The sequence below is a fragment of the Ochotona princeps genome, chromosome 30, assembly GCF_030435755.1.
Source record: "Ochotona princeps isolate mOchPri1 chromosome 30, mOchPri1.hap1, whole genome shotgun sequence".
NCBI lineage: Eukaryota > Metazoa > Chordata > Mammalia > Lagomorpha > Ochotonidae > Ochotona > Ochotona princeps.
This window is the reverse complement of record NC_080861.1, coordinates 18,854,672-18,882,445: the sequence shown is the minus strand read 5'-3', so window position 1 is coordinate 18,882,445 and position 27,774 is coordinate 18,854,672. Positions and strand designations below refer to the sequence as shown.

Sequence of the window (27,774 nt, the reverse complement as noted above, 5' to 3'; positions counted from 1 at the left end):
AGGGGAAGGCTAAGGGAGGCCTTCCTGAATGAGCTCAGAGTGCCGGTGACGGAGCCAGGGAGGCTTGGGAGGCCCAGGGCCTGAGCTTCTGGTGAAAAAGCGTTAAGGCTCGGCGGGGAAGGACACGGGCCTGCTCCTCAGTCACTGCTCTCGGAAAGTCATCCAGACGCTTCCTATTTCTGCATTTTGCAACTGTGCTGGAATTTCACTGTTTTAACTGAGAAATGTTGTGGCCACATTATGTGGACTCGAGTGCAAGGTTACCAGCTGGAACCCTGGCAGGGACTAGGCTGAGAGCCTCAGAGTCCCTCCCACTCATCCAGTGGAGCCAGGGCTGTTGTTATTGTGATCGATGTGGCTGTTATGAAATGATGTCAATCCGAAAAACAGCCTGTATCTCATGCAATAAGATATTGTGAAGTAACCAATGATATGAGGCAGATTGCTTATGATCTACATCAAAGAATTGTAAAACCTAATGCACTTGTAAGACCCCATGATACTTGGAAATGGGGAGGGAGAGCAGAGAAATCTTACATCACCCTAGAAGGTATGAGGAAGACGGGAACCATAACCTATCAGGATCATAACTGGTAACTCACAGACAACAGACTCGAATCAGCATTAGACAATAGCAAAACTACAAAGGCAAATGGGGGAATCAGGAGTAATCCTAACAACCTCTTAACAGGAGGTCATGCGCATAGAGCAGGGAGGGGTCCCCAGAGTGGAGCAGGCGGACAGGAGGAGGCTTTTATCCCAAACCTGAAGACTCCTAGATCCTCACCAAGGACTATCAGTATGAGCACCGAGGACTACATCCCTACTGCCAAGGAGACCAAGGGGAAATGGAGTGCCTTCGGAGACCAAGATCTCTGAGGTCACCCACCCCCATTTGGATCTACCACATGGGATGGAAGAAGCCCAAATCCTGCCTTGCAGGATCCAAGGACATTGGAAGAACAACCAGGATCCCTGAGCGGTCCACAGAAACAGAAGAACAGTAAACTTCCTTCGGGACTAGGGAGAGGAGCTTTCCCTGGTCCTTGTCTGCTTCCAATTTTGGGTCCCCACCCCCTCTCGTAATAACCATCAGGAGCGCTCCAGAAACCCCTCAAAACAAACAAACAAACAAACAAACAAACAAAACTATGATAGACAGAGAACAACAAGGAAAGCTTAGAAACAGACAGGAAACGGTCAGCGGGGATGCACTTATACCTCACTGGGTGGGACACAAAGATTAGTTACTCCTCACTGGGGTATGGAAGATTCCCCTGCACACCCCTCCTAAACATGCTCACCTAAACTGTTGACATATATCCTGTTAGAATTATAGCGTTAGACCACCTAAAAAACAGCCAGGTTCAGCGAAAACGTGCTTCAATGCTATAAACTGCTAAAGACTAAAATTAAAATAGGCATGAGACAGCTGAATAGCAATCTAAGCCATTTTAAGGTGTATAGAACACGGCTGAATATAAACCAAAATTGAAATGTCTATGAAGAAGTCACAGGTTGTGGTTGAGAGCCTGTTTTTCCTATTAACATATTGGTTAATCAATACCATGTCAATTAATGCCATAAAGTTGTAATTGGTTGTAAATATTATGTTGGGGCTTTTAATTGATTGGGATGATACTCTGCCGGCTCTACCTTTAGACCAGAGATGGTCTCACCAAGAAACTATTGAACTTAAAAGGACAATAAGATGCTGGACTTTATGCTTGGTAAATACCTCCAATGAAAGAATGTCAACTGAATTTGAACTATGGAAATGCAACAAGGTGGAGCAATCCGCCGTGGGGGGAGGGTGTGGGGAGGGCTGGGGGAATCCCAGTGCATAAAAAAAATGTATCACATAATGCAAAGTAATTAATTTAAAAAAATGAAATGCAATACAAATATGTTTAAAAAAAAAAAAGAGTCAATTTGTGGGCCCGGTGTGATAGCGTAGTGGTTAAAGTCCTCACTCTGAATGCGCCCCGGGATCCCATATGGGCGCCGGTTCTAATCCTGGCTGCCCCGCTTCCCATCCAGCTCCCTGCATGTGGCCTGGGAAAGCAGTCAAGGACGGCCCAAAGCCTTGGTACCCTGCACCCACGTGGGAGACCTGGAAGAAGCTCCTGGTTCCTGGCTTCGGATTGGCTCAGCTCCAGCCATTGCGGCCGCTTGGGGAGTGAACCATTGCAAGAAAGATCTTCCTCTCCGTCTCTCCTCCTCCTCTCCGTATATCTGCCTTTCCAATAAAAATAAATAAATCTTCAAAAAAAAAAAAAAAGTCAATATGCCCTGGTTACCTACCACCATCTCTGTCACTTCATCCTTGGGAATAAAACACCCCTCCCTAGTAATCGCAGAGCCATCTGAGCTAATTTTGAAGAGACAGATCAACATGGTGTTCTGTACTTTTCAGAAGCTGCTCCTGGGACAGGGCAATGATCAGCTCCAGCGTTCACTACATAGACACATGCTGAGTGTGTCCGTGCAGTCACTGGCCGGCACAGTCAGCTTTGACGGAAAATTCAACTCCCACTGGTGTTTTTACAATGGCATCATTTCAATTTCAGAAGCCTAACTTCTCACTAGATAAAAAGATGTTCAACAAGTAGACAGCAGCTTGCCTTCAAAGGACAGACACGGGCTGCGGGTACAGAAGGTTCGAACACGGTCTCCGGTCACAGAGTGAAGTGGCGGTGCCGAGATGTGTCCCCGGGGTGGGTGACGTCCCAAGCCCGGGCCTAGCAGCAGCAACAGGTGCACTGTGCCCTTCTGGTCCACAGGAAAGAAGCCTGCCCGTGACTGCCCAAACTTCTAGCTAAAACACAAAGCTGCTGAACTGGCTGCTTGACTCTGACTGCCAGGGTTCAAGGACATGCTCACGAATTTGAATTAAAACAGAGGCTGTTTTTTTGCTTCCGCTTGAGAACTAAGTCGCCCGGCCCTTGGAGGCGAGCAGCCCAACAGCACACAAGTGTTCCCTACACGGCTGCAGGTCAGGCCCTGGGCGCCCCAGGCCGCTCGTGGCAGCACGCGCGGACGTACGTACGTACTCTCGTGGCCGCGCTCACTGATTTCTTCCCGGAGACTCAAAACGCTGGTGAGGTTGATGACCCTTCTCCGGGGAGTGGATGCTGCTGTCATCTCCTTCCGGGACCCATCCTCCATCATTTCCACATCAGCATCTTCCCGACATCGCTTTCTGCGGGGAGCAGCAGAACAGGCAGAGAATGAACGCTCTGTATTCTTCTCCCTCAGCCACCTGCTGCGTGTTGCACTGTGAAGAGGTGCCCCCCAACTGCAGCTGCGGGGTGCCTGGGTGGGCGGCAGGCCACCAAGGCGGGGGGGGGCCTGTTCCCCAACACCTCTCTGTCAGCGTTCACATCCCAGCAGTGGGCCGCACAGCTACCTGCAGCAGAACGTGGGCTCTAGCTCAGCCCCAACGAGCTGCAGGGTCTTCAGCAAGTGAACTGACATGGTCAAGCCTCCTTCATTACCAGTCATCCGACGTTGTTACAGACCAATTACAAACAGCAGCCCACACTCAGAGTTGGGATAAATGTGACGAAAATAATAAAATGGGAATCCACGCATTGGAACAGCAGGCTAATCCTTGACCTGGGACTCCAGCCTCCCATACAGGTGCTGGTTCGTGTCACAGCTGCTCAAGCTCCCTTTCAGCTAAACAGATGAAGAGATTCCAAGTCCTCAGGAATCCTGCACCCACGTGGGAGATCCGGAAGAAGTCTCTAGCTCCTAGCTTCAGACCAGCCCAGTTCTGGCCATGATGGCCATCTGTGGAGTGGACCAGTGCATGGAACACCTCTCTGTCTCTCCCTCTTTCAAGTAAAAATAAATGAATCTTTAAAAAAAAAAAAAAAGGTAATAGAATGTTGGGGAGGTAAGAGAAGACAAAATGGACAAAGATGTCCTCTGGCAAGGAGGCCCATCCCAGGGAGACCTGAGTGACAGAAGCCAGAGTCCTGCCGGGGCCAAGGGGAAGCCTAGGCAGGCGGAGGATGAGTGGCTCCGTGGCCCACAGCAGGCTCAGCAGAGGGCCAGGGCGCTGGGAAGCCAAGGAGAGGAGTTCAGCAGTGGAGAGAGACAGTCTGATCTACAGTGAACAAACAACTTGGCCTGCTGTGTGCTGGATCTCAAGCAGTTCGCCAAATGCAGAAACCACAGGACTGTTAAAAGCATCCAATGAGATCGTGCGTGTGAGGAATCCAGCCCGTGGGCTGGCTGCTCGGGGAATCTTAGCATCCTTCGTTAGCACCGACAAGCATCCTTAGAAGTCACCCTGCCAGCTAGGTTCAGGATAGGGGTGGACTCGTCACGGAGCTGATGCTGCAGGGCACTCCCACGTCTGCGGCTGCCTCTCTTTCTGACTCCAGCCTCATGTGCGTGCACGTTCTGTGAGGCGCAAGGTGCGGCCCATGTGAGAGAGCTGGGCTGAGGCCAGGCTCCTGGAAGTGACCTGACCCAGCTCTGGCTACTGTAGAAATGTGAATATTGAAAAAAATGAATGGAAGAGCTCTGTTTGCCTTTCAAAGAAAATGAAAAGACCTAAACAAAAATATAAAGAACAAGAGTCCTAGGAATTAAGTATCTCCTCTAAGTTCAAATGGCCGATTAGTGCCAGGATTTGTGATGGCCGGCAGGCAACAGACCAGGCCAAGTGACCGCCTAACGAGAGGCAGGTGCCCTGCCTGGACACATCGCATCAACAATGCCCACCTTACGGATGTCTGTGAGCTCATTTCCTCTGGCAGGTGCACACGTACACCGGCCACGCGCACAGGTGAGGGTCTTTCCTCCTGCTCTCTGGTCCCTCTGGCTCACACACAAACGGGCTCCAGAAAGAAGGGGCAGACAGTGCTGGGGGGCTTGAACGGGAGCTCCCGGCTTCTCTTCCCAGGCACCTTCACTACTGAGCCTTTACCAAAACCCCTTGTGAAAAGAAAGCATCCCACTCCCATCCTCACCCCCCAGACCCCCAAAAAATCAAAGCAAAGCAAGGACCCTTCTTCCCTGGCACGCCTTTCGCACTGCTTAGCACCAAGGACACTTCAGGAACACTACCCAGCACCTCTTCAAACCCCAGGGAAAGCCAGGGGGCCCACAGGGCCAGAGCAGTTTCCCAGTGGAAGCAAGGGGAGAATCAGGTACATGCAGAACCAACGGCTCCTGAAGAGCCAGACATGGGGGATGGTACCTGGGGAGGCCTAGGCTGGAGGCAGCTCCTCTCTCCTCCGATGCTTCCATCCCCCTGGGCGCATCCCCCCGCACGCTCTCATCCTTGGCTGCTGCTTCGGCAGGGGCCGGGGGCTCGGGCGTCTCCTTGTCCTGCGGCCTGACCCTGCCGCCGGGCCGCTCTGTCTCGTCCTCCGGGACGCTGGTCTGAGGCCGACTTGCGGGGGGCCTGCTGACCGGCTGCAGAAAGGCTTCGAGCTTTTGCTCCCTGGAATCCGTCCGGACCATGTGATGGGCATAGACCTTGTCGCCACTTCCAGAGGCAGCGGAGCTCGCGCTGGTCGTGGCTTTCACCGTGTCCTCAGAAGGGCCAGCAAGTCCTGGCAGCAAAGTCTATAAAAAAAAAAAAAGAGAGAGGGTGGAAGGACTTAGAACGCATGGGATCCCAGGTCCCCAGGGGAGAGGTGCTAGAGAGAGAAGCCACAATCAGACGAAATTTTCAATGCGGAAATACTATTACAGAAGCAATTTTGACCGAAATTCATCACATACAAGCCTTTCCAAGTATAAAATTCAAGAATGAAGCAGAGTGTATAATTTTGAGATCAGGTCAAAATGCAAACGTCGGTGTCAAGTTCTCATTCGTTGCGTGTCCGCTGTTTTGGGGTGCCACGAGAGGGTCTTGTGTTTAGTAAGCAGGGGCCCTGCCATTCGCGCCGTTTCAGAGTGACAGCTTGGGGCAGGTGCACGTCCCCGCCGTCGCCAACCAGCACCCCCAGCCATTTCCAGAATCTTCTCACCTTCCAAAAACAAAGCTGTCCGTGGTAACCACCATTTTAAGTTTATTTTAGAATACATCTATTTCCTAGCTCTGCCCAGTAGAAGGGCCTCCAAGCCTCGTGATCATGGGGCCGCCCAGGTCTCTGCTAACAGCTGTGATCACGGAAGGCAGAGAGAATGTGAGGAGGGAGACACAGACAAGAGACAGTCACCCCTGTACGGTGCGGCGACACCAATGCATTCCTTTGCGAACTGAGCCTTAAACGGACAGCATCCATGTCTAGTCGGAGCCATATTTCAGGATAACCAAACAGCTCTAACGGATGAAATTTTCATGCCTTGACATCACAGCAAATTTATCTAGAATGAATGATGGCAATCAGAAAATTGTGACTTCGCACTCCAATGAAGTAACCCACAACAAATGGGGAATACATCAAGGTCAGTGTCCGGCTGCAAGTGGCACAATCTTGCTACCCAAAGTTCACGAAGCGCCACCTACTGGGGTGCCACAGGAAATACAGGACACGACCCATGATGTCTGCCACTGCCCAGCCCCTCCAACTTCCACAGGCCGATTTCAGAAGAGACCGACCCAACTGTTCAGCAGGTTTATTTTAAAATCCAAAAGACGAAACACCCACTTGGTGTGAGAAGGTCAGAAGAAATTGCCAAGAGGCCCGGGTTCCTCATTTCCCCACCAATAAGCTTCCCTGTAGAGTAAGGCTTTTGAGGTCCTCCTGGCTCCAGGGAGTGGAGCAAAAGGCATGGCCGGGTAGCGGGAACACAGTGGCTCCACGGCCAGAATGGCAGCCAGAGCTGACAGAACCCAATTCCTAAAAGCGAGAAATCGGAACTCTTTTACATCCCGATGGAAAGCCCTCTACTTGGCCTGAACCCTGCTTCCGGTCCACCGATTCTGCAGGTGCACCTCCAGGCGCGGGATGCTCGACCCTCACTGTGCATGAAAGCACCTGGGGGAGCTCTTGAGCAACATGGATGCCCAGGCCCCACTGGGATGGAGAGGGCCCAAGGACTGGCCATTTTCTAAAAGTGGTCCAGGTGACTCTAAACGCAGCCGGGGTAGAGAACCCCGGATCCCCTGTGCTAAACTTGCACATCCCCAAATGGAAGTTCTGAGCCCCCCGCAAGAGTCTCAACACACACCTGTGTTGGCAGGTGGGGAGCTGGACTGAGGCTGAGTGAACAGCCTCTGTGCTACAACCGAGTAACAGTTACTGCCCACTTCCTGCAAGCCAGGCGCTGCTCCGCGCTGGTACTAACTCTCCCTGGGGCCTGCATCTGTGTCTCCCCCTCAGGACACTGCCAGGTCTCACCCACTCAACAGCACCGAGAGCCTGGGAGCTTTTCTGGCAGAGATACCATCACTGCACCTGCTACACCGCCTCTCCAGCATCACAGGCGGCACCTGCAGGAACTCCAGCCCTCTCCCCACAGGCGCGTGGGTTCTAGGGCAAGTGGGACGGCCCCACTCGGGTCTCCTCTCTGCTTAATGCTCCTGCCAGTTCCCACCAGGTGGCCCAGGTTCTTAGGGGAAATAGTCACGGTCATTTCCTGCTGTTTGTTTTTTAAACGTTTTCCTTTCTGCTGTTTGTCTATTTATGGCACAGAGGGCCAGAAGAGGACTTGTTCAAGTCTCAGCTGCTGCACTTTTGGCAAAGCAGTGGAAGATGGCCCCTGCCCAGCACTTAGCAGCTGAAGGTGGAAGACCCGCTGCCTTCATCCTGGATCAACTGCAGCCGTGGTGGCTACCTGGGGAGCAAACGAGCGGATGGAAGCTCTTTCTCTCTCTCCCTCCCTGGAACTCTGCCTTTCAGGCAAATCAACAGACAACAAAGAAACGCCGCTACGAGGAGGGGCCCATACCGGGGCTGCGCCGGCCGCGGGGCCTCACCTGGGTGAAGTACGTGCGGGAGGCGTTGGAGCCCAGCAGCTTGCCCTCCACGTGCTGCTGGACCCGCGCCACGATGCTCTCCTCGTGCAGGAAGTGCACTTCGTGCTTTGTGGGGTGCACGTTGACATCCACGTTCTGGGGGCTGATTTCTAGACTGGCAGGAGACACGGAGCACTGTGACCTCAGGTGGCGGGGGTGGGGGGGGGAAGAAACCCACTCAGGACGTGTGTGGTGGCCCCGAGACGTGGGGAAGCCGAAAGACACATGCCCAGACACCAAGAGCAGGTCTATACAAGTATGTGCTACTTAAGAACTGCATAACTTGGTGCAAATCACATCCTTTATTTTATTTATTTACTTATTTTTTTGTTGTTGTTGTCTTAGCCTCTTCATCTGCAAGGCAGATGTAACAGCATTACCTATCTGAGAAGTCTGTGGTGGAAATTAAATTCATGTAAAGCATGTTCCATGTGCCTGGTACATTCATTACATGTTTGCTGTTACTATCATCATTGTAGCACGAGTGCAACGTCTGACTACAGGGTCTCTGGCAGGACGCTTCACGTCTCTGCACTGGTCTCCTCATCTGTAAAGCTAAGGTAAGCACGAACCCTGCTTACTTCTCACTGTTACCTGCAGAGCAAAAACAAGGCACATGGAATAGAGAACTTTCTCCCATTCACACGCACACAATAGCACCAGTGAGTCTGCAGGCAGCGCCAGCTCTGGATGCTAATGGAGCTCTGTAATATGAAACTCTGTCAGCAGAGGGCGCAGCAGGGACAGTGGAGAAGCCAAAGGAAGGTGCTGGGTTCCGCACCAGATGTGTGCAGTTCTCCGCAGCACGGCTTCAGACTGAGGCTGGGGAGCAGGTTGCAGGCACCCCCCTCAACGACATCTGCACCCCAGCCTGACCTGGAGCGGAGGGTACCCAGCCCTGGGCAGAAGGGCTGCTGCCAGCTTGTGCTGTTATGTCTCCGCAGCAATTCCCAGCCAATCCCTCTCACACTAACACCTTTGCTACGTCTTTCATCCAACTTCAATCGCTGTGTGGTATCCAGCCCCTGTCGGGACCCAGACTAACGGAGATGGACCAAAGTGATCATCTTTAACCAGTTTATTTCAGAGGAGGGGAAAACCCGAGGGGGTCAGAACTCCTACCTTTTAGCTAAAAACTATCTCTAACCATTTCTTCCAACCCTCATTTCCATCAAAACCGAGAAAGAGAAATTAACTTTGTTGTTAAGGGGATTCCTATCCGAGGGCAACAGTTTCAGATTTCAGGCATTTCAGGACAGAGAGGCCCTGTTCCCGGTTCCCCCAGGGAGCTTTCCATCAGGCTGTGCTGAAAGCTCCAGGGAGGTGAACTGCAGAAGGGGGTGGCAGGCCAGAAAGAAGGGGAGCCTACCCGGGCAGCCCCCCGCACAGTGAAGCCCTCTGAGACAGGGAACCTCACACTGCCCCAGCACACAGACATCCGCCCGGGTACGGTCTCACTGCTGCCCTAGAACTGCCAGTTCCATCAACAGGGCACAGGCAAGGGGAGCCTAGTCACGTGGCTTCCTGAACACACGGCAGTCTCCAGGAGCACGTGTGTACCCTCACACTACCTGCGGGCTGTGTATACTCAGCACCTGCCGCTCGCACGGGGCCCGTCACGGGGGAGGCTCTTGGCGAGTTTCTGGCCAGTTGCTGAATGCACGTGGGGAACCTGTGCCATCCAGACGTTGGCAAGGACAGACGCCCTTCTGGCAGTGGCAAAGCCCACCTCTTGCACAGCCAGCCCGGCAGGAGTCGCTGTGCCCTGCCAGGCCTGCGTGGGCAGGCTGGCGCCACATTACCTGAGGTACAGGAACGGGTGTGTGTTTTTGGGCAAATAGGCTGCATACACCGTTTCTATGGCTTTCTTCAAGGACGCTGATTCTACCAGGCGATCTGAAAAGAGACAGGCAAAGTGGCCGGCTCAGCCTGTCCTGAGATCCCACGCGACGAAGCCCCAGAGGGAGCACTCACTCCATCGTGTCAATCAGAACACACCGTGAGCACAGGCAGGGAGCAGGCACAGGGGACCAAGGCACAGCCGGGGCCCCTCTGTGGCGTGCTGGGGGAGCTGGCACAGATCACCGCACGCCTTCATCCGATCCCTTCTTGGGAGAGCTCAGTATCCTAAGAGGTCTGCTAATGGCAAGGCAGACACTGTGTCGTGGCAGCCTCCTAGCCACACCTCGGCCAGGGGCACGGCCTTCCATGCATGTTTGCTCATGGACCATGTAGCCAACATGTGTCACACAGCAGCCATTTTCCACAGTTCGGAAAATGTGGATGAACAACATTTTTTGAGTCTTGATAGAAACTAACTTTGTAATGGCTCAGGCTCAGGTCTCCCCTGATGGAGGAGGAGCCCTCGCACAGGGGAGCCAGCATCCTCCTGCCGCTCACTGTCCCTGCTGTGCCAATGGCTGGATCAGGCTCAGGTCTCCCCTGATGGAGGAGGAGCCCAGGCACAGGGGAGCCAGCAGCCCCCTGACTGGAATTACCTCTGCTGGTGTTTGCTACAAGTGGATAGAAATATAGGCCATATGTAGCAGCAAAGAAGAGTAAAGGATCCTTGGTAAAAATGGTCCAAAAACAGAACACATATAAAATGTGGGTTTTTGTTTGTTTGTTTCTCAGTAGAAAATGAAAAACTAAGTCAGGTTGTCTGGGATTATTTGTGGTTGCTCTGTCATGACCAAAACCTTGTAATAGGGCAGTCATTTGGCCTCACAGTTAAACCACTGGCTGGCATTCCCACGTCCTGTTCAAGGTAACTGGGTACGATGCCAGTTGCTCTAGCCTCCTGCTGCCAGGAACCCCGGGAAGCAGGAGTGTCGGGCTCAGGGCACTGGATGCTTGCCACCACGTGAAGGGCCAGCGTCTGCTCCCAGCGCTTGGCTGCAGATCTAGCCTGGGGCCACTGTGCACAGGTGGGCTCAGGGGAGCAAGCTCTGTGCCCCTGGCCCTCAAATCAACAACCAGGACAAAACTGGTAATATTCAATGAATAAGACAGGAAAGGCAGAATGCAAAAGAGTATTTCCTTAAAAAGAATAATCATATAAACGACACATCAAGGGAGACTAAAATTGGAATAGAATTTGAGAAAAATCTAAGTACATGTAGTTCAACTTCCTCTCTGATTTCTAGAACTTCTGTTGTATCATAAATCTCATCCTTTAAGAAGAAAACTCTCCAAGGACATGGGCATCTGATGCACTTTCATGAGGTCTACGCCCATGAAAGCAACAGAGAGCTGACCCAGCTGAGGGACAACAGCGCTTCCCAACGGAACTAGACTTGGGCAGCGGTTTTCTTGGACAGAGTCAGATCTGTGCATCGGGACCCCTGGAGCCCGGCGCAGCCAGGGGGGGTGACTGCCCCGTGATCGTTTGCCACCTACGGTTAATGAAGAGCAGGAATATGCACTTCTTCACAGAGTAGTTCGCATTGGATATGTAGCCGTTCATCTTGAAAGCAAGGGTTTGATCCTCGCAGCCAACTTCTATTAGTTCTCTGGTTAGAGGAGAAAAATACTGAGACACTGGCGACAACGCAAGACTTAGACATTCTGAAAAAGCGCAGGGCTCCTTCTCAGAAGCATAAGCTAACCGTGCAGACGGGAAGGGCCTGGAGGCCGCTCTGTTAAGGCCCTCGGGGCCTGGCCACACATCTGCCACCCACTCACCCGTCAGTGTTCGCCGAGCGCTCTGCTCTTTGGCACATACTAGCTGCTGAGAGAGAATGACGCGTCCCAGCTGTCAAGCCCTCTAAGTACTAGGTCTCCAGGCAAGTAAAACTCAAAGGCAAAGATTCCAAGAACTCCTCTCTGTTGAATTTCTTAGTGTAATGAACAGCACCGTGTCCACAGTGTATGTCTGTTTCTGCATGAAGGTCTTCGCAAGTACTGGTCCCCTGACCTGAAACACTCAACTCCCACCCTGTTGGCGGCTGGCTATTCGTGTCTGTTCTTCAGACCTCAAAGACTTTTCTGGAGATGACTCTAACTGTCCCTCACTCTGACTTCAGATCTCCTGTCAGGTGCTGAACTTCTCCTCCGAGGCACCTGGCAGGATCCACTGATGGATGGCCTAAGTATCCCAGGTGCCCATCTTCTACTGGAACATTCTCTAAGGGTAAGAATCACTTCCACTTCTTTCACTGCTACATCTTCCCTGGAGAACACAACAGCCAGTGAAGAGCAGGCAATCAGAAAGAGTCTGTCCATACATGAGCGTCGGGGATGGCAGGAGCTGTTCACGTCGTCATGAGCTCTGACTCTGAGGGAGGGATGGCCTGTGGGTTTTCCACACACACTAACCAGCCAGCGCTTTCTTCCACCTAGAGACTCAACAGGCTGGTATTCTGAAAACTTGTTTCAGAAATCCAAGGGATTTCTAATGTCTTACAGTGCCTAGGAATTTCATCACAACTAACTCTGAACCTTAAAATTCAGTCATGCTCTTTAAAGTCCACATTGTAAAACAGTTGCCACTTCACTCTAGGGGCACAACGCCTAAAAAATTAACGGAAGGTGGCGATCAGTGCAGTGGTTAAGAAGCAGGATGCCCTGACCACATCCCTCACACGTGAAGTCTCGATCCAGCCACAGCTCTGGCTCCTCGCTCCGGCTCCCTGCTCCCGTGCACCCTGGGAGGCAGCCCTGCTGGTTTAGCATGGCAGAGCCGGATGGGGTTCCCGGATGCCAGTGTTGGCCCTGGTCCGTTCCCAGCCACAGCAGGCATTCAGGAAGTGACGCCGAAGGGACAGTGCTCTATCTCCTCCTCAAACGAATCAGCAAAAAATATGTCTTTTAATTATTGATCAACAATTAGGGGGAAAAAGATCATTAAAAACAAACTGGTTGCTCCATGGTTAGGAACTTGACTTGGCTCAAAGGATGAATCATTTGTCCTTGAAAGTGGAAATTCAATTCTGGGGGGCCTTTTTGCTTTGCAGACGTTTGGGGACAGTGAAGTCGGGATCTGCCTCCTTCAGCTGGGTGTCCCTGGTCTCTGGTGCGTGCCTGGCATCTGAAGGGGCTCCCTGCTTCTCTCCTCATGTTCTGGCCAGCCCCTCGGGGCAGGGTCAAGTCCTGAGATCCAGCTGGGAACCAGGGACAGAAATGGTGGCTTCTACATGCACATGGGGTCACAGCCAAGAATGCACGAGGCAAGTCATTTCCCCTCTTGGTGCTTGACTGATTGGGAGGATCTGAAAACACTCACAAACCTAGTCTTTCAGGGCAGAAAATAAGGAACTCATCTCACATCCCTAAATCCTGGCACAAAGCTTAGGGCATGGGAGGGAATTAATAAAATACCGAATGAGAAGAAAATCAAATCCAGAAGTGACAGTAATGGGAGACACAAGGAACCCCAGAGGATGACAGGGTTGAATCCCCCGAGAGAACACACTGCGGCCTAGCTAGGGCACCTGGGATTCACCGGGCAACCAAGACCTGCAGCAACCTGAAATCATGATTCCATGACAGAACTGATGCAGGATTCCCAAACCTGTGCTGGTGATAAGCTCAGACGAGAAGCGCAAAGGTTATGGGCCTACCTACTGACGGCGTTTCCAAAGATGGAGCGGATGTTGTCCACGGTCGTGGCGCCAGGTAACGTTCTGACATCAGCTACGGTCTCCCCTTGCTGACCAACGCAGACAGAAGGCCATCACTGACCATCTCCCACCACGAAGGAGGCATCATTTATCTCCAGGGGCAAACCGCGAACAACTCCCCTTAGCCCCATAAATGAAGAACTTACTTTCTTAACTGAGAAACTAATGCCTGAATTGTGTATGGAGTACCTGGGGGGGGGGGAGGGGAAGATGTAAGAGAGTAAGCAGAGATGCGAGCAGACACCTGAGCGCCCGTGCAAACAGACCAAACCCGAGCTGCGCAACCGACACAGTCTCTTACAAACAATCTCTCCACGCCTACTTTCCCCACGTGAAAATAACCTAGCAGAGATTTCAGGCATACATCAGTGGTGGACATCCCTGGGCCAAACAAAATGCCAGGGCTCCTCTCCTCTTTCTCATCCTGTCCCCGTCACCTGCACTTTTTTCAGCTGCCTACGAAGTCTGGGCTGCCAGAGGGCATCTGAAGAACTCCGGACCCCTCACGCTTTCTTGGAGTTCTCAGTACACACTCTTCCTGATCAGCTGCTTCTCCCACTGGGTCCTGTCCTGCTCCCTTCCAGCATTTTCTCCACTGGCCATTATGTATTACTTCTCCCCTCTGGGAACCCTTGGATAAATAATTAATTTCACATTTTTAAGAAACACTGAGAAAATATTACACTTCAAAGCTGTCAGCGGCTGAGAGGCCGTATGCTGGGGGTGTTTGAGGATTAGGTCCATAGGGGCAGGACAGTCCTTTTACCTGCCCTGGATGCCCTCACCTGGCAGACTCTGAACTCCCTTGAAGAACAGCATCCCTTCCTATCTGCGGCACACCTCTTTCCATTTGGTCAATAAATCCTAAGTGAGTGTTTACCCAGGACATTTTGCTGATCACTGAAGACTCCACCCCGGCAGGAAGACCAAGAGGCCTTTCGTGGGGAGATAGGCAGACACCCAGAGCCAATGAGAAACCCTTGGCAGAAATAATCTGGAAGGTGGTTCTGTGGCCCACCGAGTAGCTCAGCCTCTGTTCTCCAGGTGCAAGCCCCGGGACACATTCCTCCACCCTCTCCCAGATTTTGGACTGTACCTGCCAACAACTTCCAGGATTTTGCCGTACTCTTCACTTGGATTTTTTAAAGCCTTCCTCCTCGTGGCTATGTTGTAAAATAGGTCCTCCACCTGCAAAGAAGATGGATCGTTCCTGGAAACTCATGCCAGTGCACAGAAACAAAGACCCCACCTGTTCGCCTACAGCATTACATTTACAACAGCATACTTACAAAGAAAAACCAGTTCATTTATGTGAAAGTCAGAGTTACTGAGAGAAGGAAGAGAAAGAACTCTTTCATACAGGGACTCACTCCCCAAGTGACAGCAATAGCCAGGGCGGAGTCGGGCCGAAGCCACGAGCTTCATCTGGGTCCGCCACCCTGGATGCAGGGGTCCTAACATTTAGGCCATCCTCTGCTGTTTTTCCCAGGCCATTTGCAGGGATCTGGCTCGGACGCGGAGCCGCCGGGACTTGAACTAGCACACATACAGGATGCCAGGACTACAGGTGGTAGGCTTCACTGACTAAGCCACAAAGCCAGTTCCTCCAACAGCATACTTCCAAACACTGCCTCGAGGAAGGCTGGAGACAGGCCAGCATGACAAAGGACTGAAGGACACTCTTTCCTGTCTCCCACATGACTGGCTTCTCAACTGCAGACTGGCTATGCTTGGGCCAGAAACTTCGCCTTGTGTTGAGAATCCCAAGACAAACAAAGCACAGTCCTGGGTCAGGAGAAAAACACAATGCAGTTGAATGCATGAAAATTTGCAAACTATTCTAACAGCACGTGTAATTCTAAGCCATTGTCAAACTAGAAATAATCACAGCATTTCTTAGTGATCATTTAGAGTTCTAGGAATCAAGTTGTAAAATCCTAGTATAAAATCCCTCTTAGCTGGGCCCGGCGGCGTGGCCTAGCGGCTGAAGTCTTCGCCTTGAACACCCCGGGATCCCATATGGGCGCTGGTTCTAATCCCGGCAGCTCCACTTCCCATCCAGCTCCCTGCTTGTGGCCTGGGAAAGCAGTTGAGGACGGCCCAAGGCTTTGGGACCCTGCACCCGCGTGGGAGACCCAGAAGAAGTTCCTGGTTCTTGGCTTCGGATCGGCGCAGCACCGGCCGTAGCGGCTCACTTGGGGAGTGAATCATCAGATGGAAGATCTTCCTCTTTATCTCTCCTCCTCTCTGTATATCTGACTTTGTAATAAAAAGAAATCGTTTTAAAAAAAAAAATCCCTCTTAGCACGCACACATTCACTCTGCTGCCTCATCCCTGGGGAACAGGCAGGTGAGAGCGGCCTTTCAGGAGCCGGGCTCTAGCTAGAGTCGAGAGCGGAGAGGCTCGATGTGAAAGGCAGAACACAGAACAGAGGAGTGAGGGCGACCAAGGCACTGAAGAGCAGCTGAGCGGGCCTGCTGCTGTCAACTGCTACAGAGGCGTGCCAGATGCCTTCTGCTTCATGGCACGCGAGTCCACTGTCCCACGTGACAGATAAGCAAATGGAGGGCCACGGCAGCTATGTCACTTGTCCCAGGACACACAGCCACTGAGTGAAGAGGCAGCTGAAGACAAGCTTAACGACCTCGCCGATTCCCGATGCCCAGTGCCTTCTCCAGTTTCTGCCACCCTAGCCAAGAATTTCCTGGGATGCTTAAAAAAGCATGGCGCGGGGGGCAGGGAGGCTGCCACGGCACAGAAGGCAAAAGCCATTTCCCTTGCACTCAGGGGGAGACCTTGGGACTTCCAGCAATTCTTAAACAGAAAACTCGAGAGACAAATTTTGTTTTCATCCCGGCATTTGTGCAGAGCTCCTTTGGAACCACTGACACTCCTGTGGACAGTTCTTACCGTGATCTGCGTGCCCTGGTTGCCTGCACACGGCTTGGGAGGAGCTTTCAGCTTGCCGTCGGAGTAGCTTGCTCTATCCAGAAAATGTGAGATTAGTCAACATCCGGCCGCCACGGAGATAGGCTCTTACTACTCAGAGAGCAACCAACAATATTACACCAAGAACACAGTAAGACAGAGCCATCCTACGCGTGCCTTCATTTCTTTCAACTCTGCCATACGCTAATTCGATTTTCATCAAAATCTGTTCTAGCAAATGCTGTTTTTCAGTTGCTGAGTTCAGAGCTAGGCCCCAGCGAGAGACACTTCAGAGCGTCTACATTCATTTACTGAGGAGCTACCACAGAGACCCTGGTCACTGTCATCATTGTTGTCATCGTCAGCATCATCATCTTCATCATCATCATCATCATCTTGGAAGGTTCTGATTGAGTGAAGTGACAGATGTGTACCTAACCAGAACACCGTGCTAAATGACTCTGCGAGGGACCCACTCAGCCTGGGCTGGGAGTGAGGGTGGGGGAGGCCCTCACGGGAGATGTGGCAATTCATCCGGGCTTTAGGGAGAAATTGTTTCAAGTGAAGAGAACAGGGAAGGCCAGGAAGCATAAATGCCTTAGGAACATGGCCACTGCGAAGAAGCTGCGCTCCCCGGTAGGGCACTGGCTGCTACGGCAAGGCTTCACCGAACAGGAGCCACCGGAGGACCCACGCGGGACTGGGTTACGACCTGGAGGACCCACGCGGGGCCGGGCTACAACCCGGAGGACCAGCTGTCTCATAGCCCGGCTCCGAAGAGGGGAGTCTCATCACACACACCTTCCGAGCCCCTAAGGCAATGAGAACGCACTCAGGCCAGCTTGCAGCTTCAGGGCAGCCTATCCAGAAAGGTTCCCCTTCCACATCACACACGTGTCTACAGAAGGCTAAGACACAGGCAGAATTGCACTATATTGATGCTGTCTTCCGTTTTAACTTACAAACCATCTGTTTCAAATCCTTTCCCTTTCGCCATGAATTACGTACTGTACCCACTCCTTCACGTAGGCAGTGACTAGGGCTCAACTTGCTGGCACAGAGCCAGCAGCCACCTGCGGAAGGCAAGCCCGCAGGGTCCCCACCAGGCACTGTGCGTCCCTGGCATGCCAGCCAAAGCTTTGTCTGCAGCTCCAAGCCACCCCCCGAGAAGGACAAAGGGGAAGACGTAACACCAGCAGCTCTTGTTTACCTGAAGGCATCTATGTGAAAGATGCTTTGTTTTTTAGTATTACATACATACATACACACACACACATACACATGTCTGTAGATCCATATGGAACACCAGAGCTTAGGTAGGGTTACTCTGAGAAGCACATCTCAGGATGGATACAGGAGGTACAAGCACACTACCTGTACGCACACTTTCCGTCGCTTGTTTTCGTGGTGATTGTAACATGAGCCACGTGGCTGATGCTGGCCAGAGCCTAGAGAAGAGGACAAACAGGACTGGAAGAAAGTGTCACTGTCAGGCCACCACCCCTGTCAACCAGAAAAGCTCTGCATTCTACCGTCCTCGCTCACTCTTTTCTTTTTTTATTGCAGTTTTTTTTTTATTATTGTTTTTTGATACAATTTAGTTGCCGCTGGGCTCTCCCCTTCTCCTCCAAGTCCCCTCCCTTTTCCTCCTCTCCCCCCACTCCCTGTCCAGTGACACAATGTGTGTCTCTCGGGAATTTTCCCAAGTCCAGCTGGAGGGGACTGTCACTTTGTTGAGTTCATTCTTGCAGGAACGCGCGAGGTCGGGCAAGCTCACCCTCTTTCGATGCACGTTGAACAGAGGTCCTGAGGCTGTGACAGTGACCCCAACCAAGGCAAAGCCAATCCCAGAGCATCCGTGTGTGTGTGTGTGTGTGTGTGTGTGTGTGTGTGGCAACTGTGCTCCAGGCATATTTAATGGGATTTTTCAATGGTGAGTCTCAATAATTGTAAAACTTGCCTTCAGAAATGGGTAGTGGGATCGCTCCAAATAAATGATGCTGTACGTTACCCAAAATTATTTTATATAAGCAATTTGATGTTAAAAAATATAAACTTGAGGGCCCAGCGTGATAGCATAGTGGTTAAAGTCATCCTTGAACACGCTGGGATCCCATATGGGCGCCGGTTCTAATCCCGGCTGCTCCACTTCCCATCCAGCTCTCTGCTTGTGGCCTGGGAAAGCAGCTGAGGACAGCCCAAAGCCTTGGGACCCTGCGCCCTCATGGGAGACCCGGAGGAGCTCCTGGCTCCTGGTTTTGGATCGGCTCAGTTCTAGCCATTGCAGCCACTTGGGGAGTGAGCCACAGGAGGGAAGATCTTCCTCTCTGCCTCTCCTCCTCTCTGTATATCTGACTTTGTAATAGAAATAAACCTTTAAAAAAATCAGATCCTACACTATTTTAATCTAGAAATATTTGCATACTTTCTATATCATATTCTTATGTAACTCATCCCATCAATTATTTTTCCTTAAACTCATCGAAATGACAAATCTGTGTTCCAACATGTGCCTCCAAAAATGGTTTCCTACAGTTTGCTCGAGTCGGGGTCTAGGTAAGGTTAAAATCTCAGTCAGCGGGTTCTGACACCCTTCTCCACTCCTTTCCTTTTATCTGCTGGAACAAAGGAGCCTTGGCACGCCCTCCCCTGATGCCAGTAGCCTTTGCTCTGTCCCTCTGTCTCCAGCATCTTTTGGGTTGGGGACTCAGTGCTGCCTGGCTTCACACTAAAGGCCGTGCTGGGCTGCTCTTCCAGGATGGCGTAACCCCGGGGATCTCTGTCAACTGGATACTTGAAGCATTTCTGAACAATTCCCAGTCGTGGAGAGCTTATATTCAGAGATTTGCTCAGATCTGCATAAATCTCACAAGGAAGAGCATTGTACTGATTCAGCAGCCGGCGTAAGCGCGTGGTCTGAGGCTTACCTCCCCCCGGAAGCCATAGGTGGAGATGCTGGCCAAATCCTCAAAGGACTGCAGTTTGCTGGTGGTGAATCGCTCACACACAATCTCCAGATCTTCCTTCTAGGACCAAAAAAAGCAAGCACACAGGTGTTAGGAATTGCGAATTGCCGCTGTCTGGTTTGACCCGGAAGGAATTCCTCCTTGGAAGAGTTGGTAGACCACCCTACGGTCCTGACGCCCTTCCTTCATGACCGGGTGGCCGCTCCGCAGTATCCTCTGTGGTTCCCGCCCCAATCCTCCACCTGCTGACGGCGGCGCAACCTCGACTCCTGCCCATGGCGCCCGTCTCTACGCTTACGTTCATGAAGATGTCATTTACTCTCTGGTTTAAAAAAAAAAATTAGAGAACTTCTATAAAATACGTGCAGCATTTTTCTTCTTGGCTGTTCTGAACGGTATGGTTGGCTAGAATCGTGCACATGCGCACTGTGGTACAGCACCACAGCATCTTCTTACTACCTGTTTCTCGCAGTGTACAACCACACCCGTTGAACACCAACACTCCATTCTCCCCGCTGCTTCCAGCCCCTGCCGACCACCATTCTTTTTTGTCTCTGTGGATCCCTCTTGGAAGCCACATACACGGGTTGGGACTGTGGCATAGTTAAGCTACCGCCTTCTAACACCAGCATCCCACGTGGACACAGGTTCGAATCTCAACTGCTCCACTTCTGATTCAGCTCCCTGCTAACATGCTGGGAAAATAGCATACGATGGCCCAAGGCCTTAAGTCCAGATGAAGCTCCTGGCTTTGGCCTGGCCCAGAACTGGCTGATGCTGCTATTTGGAGAGTGAATCGGAAAACACAAAACTTCTCTCGGGCCCCACATGGTACGCTAGCGGCTAAAGTTCTTGCCTTGCACACATCGGGATCGCATATGAGCAAGCAGCAGTTCTAATCCCAGCGGCCCCGCTTCCCATCCAGTTCCCTGCTTGTGGCCTGGGAAAGCAGTCAAGGACGGCCCAAAGTCGTGAGACTTTGCACCTGCGTGGAAGACCTGGAAGAAGCTCCTGGCTCCTGGCTTCGGATTGGTGTAATACTGGCCACTGCAGTCACTTGGGCAGCGAATCATCGGATGGACGATCTTCCTCTCTGCCTCTCCTCCTCTCTGCATATCTGCCTTTCCAAATCTTTAAAAATAAATGAATAAATAAATAAATAAAATAACATCTGCAAGTCTCATCCATGTTTAAATGTGTCAAAATCTCATTCTTATTCAGGCTCTTACATCATTTCATAGGTCACATTTCACTTCTATTAATGTTTTGAGGACTCGCCACATCATTTTCTATAGTGGTTACACTACTTTAAATTTCTATGAGTGTTTTCTCTGCTTTCTTGCCAACACTTTTTTCCTTGTTTTTAATAAAAGCCAGTTCAATGAGTATGGTGCTTCATTATAGTTTTCATCTTCATGTCAACACTTTTAACATAAACCTGACAGCACATAATACCACCCATATGTAGACAATTTCTATTTTTTAATCTGTAATCCTTTGCCTCAAACTCACACACACAGAGCCAGCCGACAGGAATCTTACAGGTAGCACACCCCGAAGCGAGCTTCTCCCTATGCCCTCAACTTGTTTCCCACCTCAGCAAACGGTTCTGGCTTTCCATTTTTAAGGGCCAAAACCTTAAGATCAGTCTTGATGCCCTACGTCAGCGGATTGAGAGCTCAGATTCTTACAATTACACTGCCACAACTAGTGCAAGGGACTGTCACCCACTTGTGCAGGCCGAGAGCCCTGCCACTGAGTGCCCCACGCCCTTCTGCACGCTGCCTCCATGGGTCGCTGAGTGCGACCCGGGCTTTGAAGAGGGGCAGGCAGAGGAATCTTATCTCCCATGACTGTGGATCATCCCAACGCCTGCCTCCATGACTTTCAGTAAAAGAAAGAAGATACAAAAGTGAAAACAAAGCAGAGTTGTTCTAGAGAACTACTCAATGCCTGACTCGGTGGCTTCTAGCCATCTGGTCAACCAGGTGGACTGATACACTTAATTCACCTGGGGATTTCTGTTTACTGACCAACCACCATGCAAGCCAGGTCCAGCAGTGGAGTGCTGCATGCCCTGAGAGAAGAGGCCAGAAAATGTGGCCTGTGACCGCAGCAATACGTGCTGCCTGAGGCGCTGGCCTTGCCAACCACGGCCCCTTGTCACCGCAGTATTACTCTTACAGCTTCCACGCTCAGATACCTGGCACCGGCCTCGTTTGGTCCTTTTCCGGCTGCTGATGACCTCCAGCGCTTGAACCTGTTATCTTAAGCACACCACCTGCTCGCTCTGATGCGTTCCGCTTTTGGCAGATGGTTGCCCTGCACGTTATGTTCTCAAACCTTTCTATTACTGCCTGCAGCAATAAGAAGGAATTCTTCATTTTTCATAGAACTAACCAACGATAGAACTGCTTTGTTGAAAAGTCTTGTCCTAACAGCCCGTGGTCACAGGGAAAGGCGATGATTTTGCCATGGGTCACCAGGCCCAGCATGTTCCCTCCCAGGCTTCAGCTGACAAGTAGGCGTGCGGTCATCCTGCTTGAGACACACTGGCCCGCTTGCGGGGCCTTAGACATGTGCTTCCGGGCCAGAACATTCACACTCTAAGCAACCTTCTCACTCGCCCCTAACTTCCATCAGCTGTTAGTTACACCCGCCCTGTAGCCTTGCCAAACCACTCCCTTTAAATGCACCCCTCGCCACTTCCACTTTCCACTTCACTGGATATACGACTAATTACCCTATTCATCCTCGCCTACCACTTAACATACAAGCAACCGGAAAGTATTTTTTTTTTTACTGCTATAACCATGAATAGTGGCCTGTGTAGGCTACATACTGCAAAAATACTTAGGGTTAGCCTTGACATTTTCTGTCAGAAAATCCTCTCTGGAAAAAAAGCCCTAACACTGTTAGCAAGGAGAACAGATCTGTTTTCTTCCCGAAGGGGTAACACGTGGGGCACACAACCCTTCCAGCGCCCCAGGCTGCACTTACCCGGATGCCTGTACCATTGTCTTGGATCTGAATGCATTTCAGGCCGCCTTCTTTCACAACAACTTGAATACTTGTGGATTTTGCATCTAAACTGGCAAACCAAACAGAGGAAATTATTCTATCGGCATGTAAGGTTTCCACACTTGCCCTTAGCCAAAAGGCTGAGAAGCGATTACGATTACGCGTAGGGATTCTAAGGCAAGTATTTTAACATGGGCCAAGTTATTCATCTTCTCCTCCTTACCACTCATTTTACTATCTCTCTTATCTGCTTTATTCAACCTCAAATTCCCTAAGTCTACATGCTTTTCTCTACTACTGCGTTTTCTCGAGAAAACGTCTCCAGATGAAGCGGGGGAAGGCGGTGTAGAAAGTTCGTTAAGAAGCCAATCCACCTTCACGCTTTCAAAGAGCAGCCCGCAACTACAGCTCGCCAGCTGCAGGAAAAGAAACTCAGTCTGCGGCTGCGCACAGAACTTGATTAACTCTTCACACAGGATTCTTGATTTAGAAACGTTTCTTAAAGACCTTTCTCAAGAGATGCTGTATGGAAGCTACCTCAAAAGCAAAGAGGGGAGGGTCCCTCACTTGGCAGCAGAATCGGGACCGAAGTCCCACAGGCTATCCTAAAGTTCAGATGATCTCTGTGAAATTAAAATTAAAATGTATACTGACTTCTGCAACGACTACATTAAAAAAACCGATTTAACATAATATCCGCTTAAAAAGGAAAAAATCTTCTTTCCTCCCACTACCAACGTCCGCCCATCTTTAACTTGGCCTGGGCTGCATTTACAGTTTCCAATCCAGGAGCCGCCTTAGTTAACGGGAACCTGGAAAACACGATTCCTCCAGGAGCGCGCCAAAGCGGCCCGGGAAGTTCTCGCGAGATAGCGGGGGCGGCGCGGGAATCCCGCGGGCCGCAGCGGCCGGCGCGCACGCGCGTTCCCGCTCATGGAGGCCGGCGCGGCCCCCTGCGTACCAGTTCTCAATCATCTCCTTGATGGCATTAGCCGGTCGCTGGATCACTTCCCCCGCCGCGATGCGGTTCACCACGGTCTCGTCCAGGCGCCGGATAACCCCGGCCACCAGCGACATTTTGGCGCCAGAGCAGCCGAGGGGCGTGGGAGGTCACGTCGTCACCGGAAATGCCTTTCAGCCATTCGCTGTAGCGTTTCGGGGCTCTCGTCTTTCCTTTTGAATTCTGGCGCACGCTGACGAGCGCCGCCCTCCAGCCGCAGCTACCGATTGGTCAAGCCGTCTGCCAGTCAAGTGTCTCTCAGTTCCATGATTGCCAGGTCGCTGGGTCCCTCCCTAAGAGTGTCGCATTCCTCCCGCAGCCAAGAGGGTGCGCTTGCGCGTGAGGGCTGCCCAGTTCTGATTGGCTCGCTCGCGGGAGCGGCAACACCTCCAGCCAATAGGCAGCGAGCGTCCGCGAGGCCGCGCTGAGGTGATTTGGCGCAGCGCGGCCCGGCTCCGCCCCTCTCCCTGCGGCGTCGCGGAGGTGGGCCCCGCGCTCGTATCCTTCCGCAGAATGTGGATGACGCCCAAGAGGAGCAAGATGGAAGTGGACGAAGCTCTGGTGTTCCGGCCCGAGTGGACCCAGCGCTACCTGGTGGTGGAGCCCCCGGAGGGCGACGGGGCCCTGTGCCTCGTGTGCCGCCGCCTCGTCGCTTCCACCCGCGAACGCGACGTGAGGCGCCACTACGAGGCCGAGCACGAGTACTACGAGCGGTACGTGGCGGAGGGCGAGCGCGCGGCCCTGGTGGAGCGGCTGCGGCAGGGCGAGGTGCCCAGCGCCGACCCGCTCACGCCCGAGGAGAGGGCCGCCCGCGCGGGCCTGGGGCTCTGCCGCCTCCTGGCCCTCAAGGGTCGCGGCTGGGCCGAGGGCGACTTCGTGTACCAGTGCATGGAGGTGTTCCTGAGGGAGGTGCTCCCCGATCACGTCGGCGTCCTGGAGAACATGGATCTGTCTCCGGAGATCGCGAGGCAGAGACTCCTGAATATCGACAATAACCTGCGCAGTCAGCTCGTCCACCGCGCCAGGGACTTTAAGGCCTATTCCCTTGCCCTGGACGATCAGGCTTTCGTGGCCTACGAGAACTACCTCCTGGTCTTTATCCGCGGCGTGGGCCCCGATCTGGAGGTGCAGGAAGACCTGCTGACCATCATCAACCTGACTCATCACTTCAGCGTCGGGGCGCTCATGTCGGCCATCCTGGAGGCCCTGCAGACGGCGGGGCTCAGCCTGCAGAAAATGGTCGGCCTGACCACCACCCACACCCTGAGGATGATCGGGGAGAACTCGGGCTTGGTGTCCTACATGAGGGAGAAAGCCGTGAGCCCCAACTGCTGGAACGTGATCCACTACTCGGGATTTCTTCACTTGGAACTCTTGACTTCGTACGACGTCGACGTAAACCAGATCATCAATACCATCTCGGAATGGATAGTCCTGATCAAGACCAGAGGGGTGAGGCGCCCCGAGTTCCAGCCTCTGCTGACTCAATCCGAGTCGGAGCACGGGGAGAGAGTGAACGGACGCTGTCTGAACAATTGGCTAAGGAGAGGGAAGACGCTAAAACTCATCTTCTTGCTCAGAAAAGAGATAGAAGCCTTCCTGGTGTCCGTCGGGGCAACCACAGTCCACTTCACGGACAAGCAGTGGCTCTGCGACTTCGGCTTCTTGGTGGACATCATGGAGCACCTTCGAGAACTCAGCGAGGACCTGCAGGTTAGCAAAGTCTTCGCGGCTGCCGCCTTTGACCACATCTGTGCTTTCGAAGTGAAGCTGAATCTGTTTCAAAGTCATATCGAGGAGAGAGATCTGACCCACTTTCCCTCGCTCAGAGAAGTCGCTGAGGAACTTCAACAGCAGTTCACGGAGGATCAAAAAATCTTTGACCCGGATAGGTACCAGATGGTGATATGTCGGCTCCAGAAAGAGTTTGAGAGACATTTTAAGGACCTCAAGTTCATTAAAAAAGACTTAGAACTTTTTGCAAATCCATTTAGCTTTAAGCCTGAATATGCACCGATTTCAGTCAGGGTGGAGCTGACCAAACTTCAGGCCAACACCAGCCTTTGGAACGACTACAGAATCAAGGACTTGGGCCAGTTCTACGCTGGCCTGTCTGCCGAGTCTTACCCGATCATCAAAGGGGTTGCCTACAAGGTGGCATCTCTGTTCGATAGCAGCTACATCTGCGGAAAGGCTTTCTCCTATTTGACTCAGAACCAGCACACCCTGAGCCAACCCTTGGCGGATGAGCATCTCCAGGCCCTCTTCCGGGTTGCCACGACCGAGATGGAGCCCCACTGGGATGATCTTGTGAGAGGGAGGAATCAGCCTAGCCCGTAGGCGTTTGCAGTGCAACCCTGAAAACCTGCAGGACTTCAACTCCAAACGCCAAGGCTTGATTTGCCTTTTTGTTTTTGCAGCTTTACCCATTTGGATTGTGGAAGAGCACCAAGCTCGTACCAGCTGTCTAAATTGGTCACAATTCAAATCCTTCAGACAGTTGCCGGACTGTTTTTTTTTTTTTTTTTTTTTTTTTTTTTTTTCATCTCAAATGGCATCCTGGAACTGGAAAAAAAAAAAAACAGTTTAATGACAGAATCGTTGTCTTTGACTCTTGTGATGGAATTGATTTTAAAGAAGTTTAATATTGATAATGTGAGTTGAATTAAGTCTGGTTTTTTTTTGAGGTGACCTTAAAGATACATGCCAAAAATAATTTTAGCTCTTATTTTTAATGAAGTGTTAAAATTCTAAGACACGTAGTCTGAAGTTTTGAACTACTTTAACGTGTGTTTGAAACAGTTTGCAGAAACTCAACAAGTGTGTAAGTTTCTGAAGATACATACAGTGGAGGTATTTTGTCTAACAGAATGTTTGACACTATTTTTTTTTAAACCTATTTCTGAGTCCGAAATCAATATTGACAAATTTCATCCCTCTCACTTTTCCCCTATCCACTCCAAAGACAGTGATGTTACCAATAGAGGGAGTAATCAAAACTTTAGAGGAGCAAAAATTGGTTTTAAGTTGCTGATTTAGGAGGCATCCTGCAATGTGGCGATCAGGCTAACCAGTTCCTGGGGGTTTCCCCGGCCTATTTCACAACTGGGAGCTGCTGGGTCAGCTCTCCTGTAAAAGGACCACGGTAAGTATACAATCTTAGCCGTTGTCAGTATCTGGGTTTTTTTTTTTTTTTTTTTCTCCCTACTCTTCAGACAGCAGTTGACCCTGTCAAAAGAGTGAGGAAAAAAAAAAGTTTTTTGCTCCAGGCTTACTGTCAAAGCTGCAAGTTTTGCTTTAAAAAGGAATTCCAACTTAAAGGAAAAAACCCTTAATTTCACAATGATGGTGTTTGTTGGCTGCTGGAAGTGGCTGGGTAGAGGTACCCTCAGAGAGCAGGTACATGCACAGGTTGTATGATTGCATATTTCTGGTATGACAGTGCTTTGTGCCTAAACAATTTCAAAAAAAAATTGCATCAGAGTCCAGTATGTAAAACTGATTTAAAGACAGGACTCAAATTGCAGATACCTTCTTCAAGTATAATTTGATAAACTTGTGGTGAGTCCTGTCTTAATCATCAAAGCACATTCTAGCTGGCAGATGGAATGAACTAGAATACATCAAGAATTGAGAGGACACGGTGCTTGACCAGTCACAGCAGGTGCCATAAGTCTATAACCAAAGTGTGTCAGTGGTTCTCCATCAGGGGCAGTAAACTCTCTTTTCAGAAGGATGCTGGGAAATGAAGTGGCACTTTTTGGGTTGTCATACTTCTAGAACGTTCTGATAGCCAAAAGACTCCCACTCCTGCAGTGTATATGATACCCTCCCTGGCACAATGAACAATTAACCCTTCTAAAGTGTCAGTTGACCCCGATGTAGACTGACGGATTTCAAGGGCCGTGGCAAATTACCGGTAGAATAAAATGAGAAGGGCAAGTGGGTGAAAAGGAGAGACAAATTCCACATTCAGGTCTGGTTGGTAAGGTGCAGTGAAAGCATTGCTAAGTTCTAATAGCTCGCAGTACCCCTTATACGTCGGTAATTAACACTGTGTTAAAGAGCTATTTCCTGTTGTGCATATAACAAGCTTGTCTCCTGACAAAATATTTATCAAGAATGTCAGGGTGAGATTTAAAGCACAAGAGGAATCTACCGGTAGTTTCCCAGTAGCTCTAAGTATTTTTTTTTTTTCCTTTCTCACAATGCTGTATTATTTGTAAGAAGGAAGACTTAGAGCAGTTTTGCTTTCTTACCCCAGTTCTTTCAAGTGAACATTGTCCATTTGTGACGTTCTAGTATGTTTT

At 51.1% G+C, this 27,774-nt stretch overlaps 2 protein-coding genes across 2 annotated transcripts in view; one reads left to right on the top strand and one right to left on the bottom strand.

The window, feature by feature from the left end:
• MLH1 (mutL homolog 1) overlaps positions 1-23,582 on the bottom strand; it is a 39,560-nt gene extending 15,978 nt beyond the window's left edge. Inside the window, exons 1-13 of the mRNA XM_058657154.1 lie at positions 23,426-23,582; positions 22,444-22,534; positions 19,405-19,503; positions 17,852-17,925; positions 16,460-16,532; positions 14,645-14,736; positions 13,695-13,737; positions 13,489-13,577; positions 11,327-11,439; positions 9,730-9,823; positions 7,889-8,042; positions 5,216-5,586; positions 3,054-3,202 (exon numbers count right to left, since the gene is read on the bottom strand). Coding sequence (XP_058513137.1) covers positions 3,054-3,202; positions 5,216-5,586; positions 7,889-8,042; positions 9,730-9,823; positions 11,327-11,439; positions 13,489-13,577; positions 13,695-13,737; positions 14,645-14,736; positions 16,460-16,532; positions 17,852-17,925; positions 19,405-19,503; positions 22,444-22,534; positions 23,426-23,541 — 1,558 coding nt within the window. The 5' untranslated portion in view covers positions 23,542-23,582. The remainder of the gene's footprint in view (positions 1-3,053; positions 3,203-5,215; positions 5,587-7,888; positions 8,043-9,729; positions 9,824-11,326; positions 11,440-13,488; positions 13,578-13,694; positions 13,738-14,644; positions 14,737-16,459; positions 16,533-17,851; positions 17,926-19,404; positions 19,504-22,443; positions 22,535-23,425) is intronic.
• Positions 23,583-23,911: 329 nt separating this feature from the next.
• Positions 23,912-25,847, top strand: EPM2AIP1 (EPM2A interacting protein 1). The gene has a single exon (XM_004588228.4). It carries the CDS (start codon positions 23,978-23,980, stop codon positions 25,802-25,804), a length of 1,827 nt encoding a protein of 608 aa, XP_004588285.1. The 5' UTR covers positions 23,912-23,977; the 3' UTR covers positions 25,805-25,847.
• Positions 25,848-27,774: the final 1,927 nt, after the last annotated feature.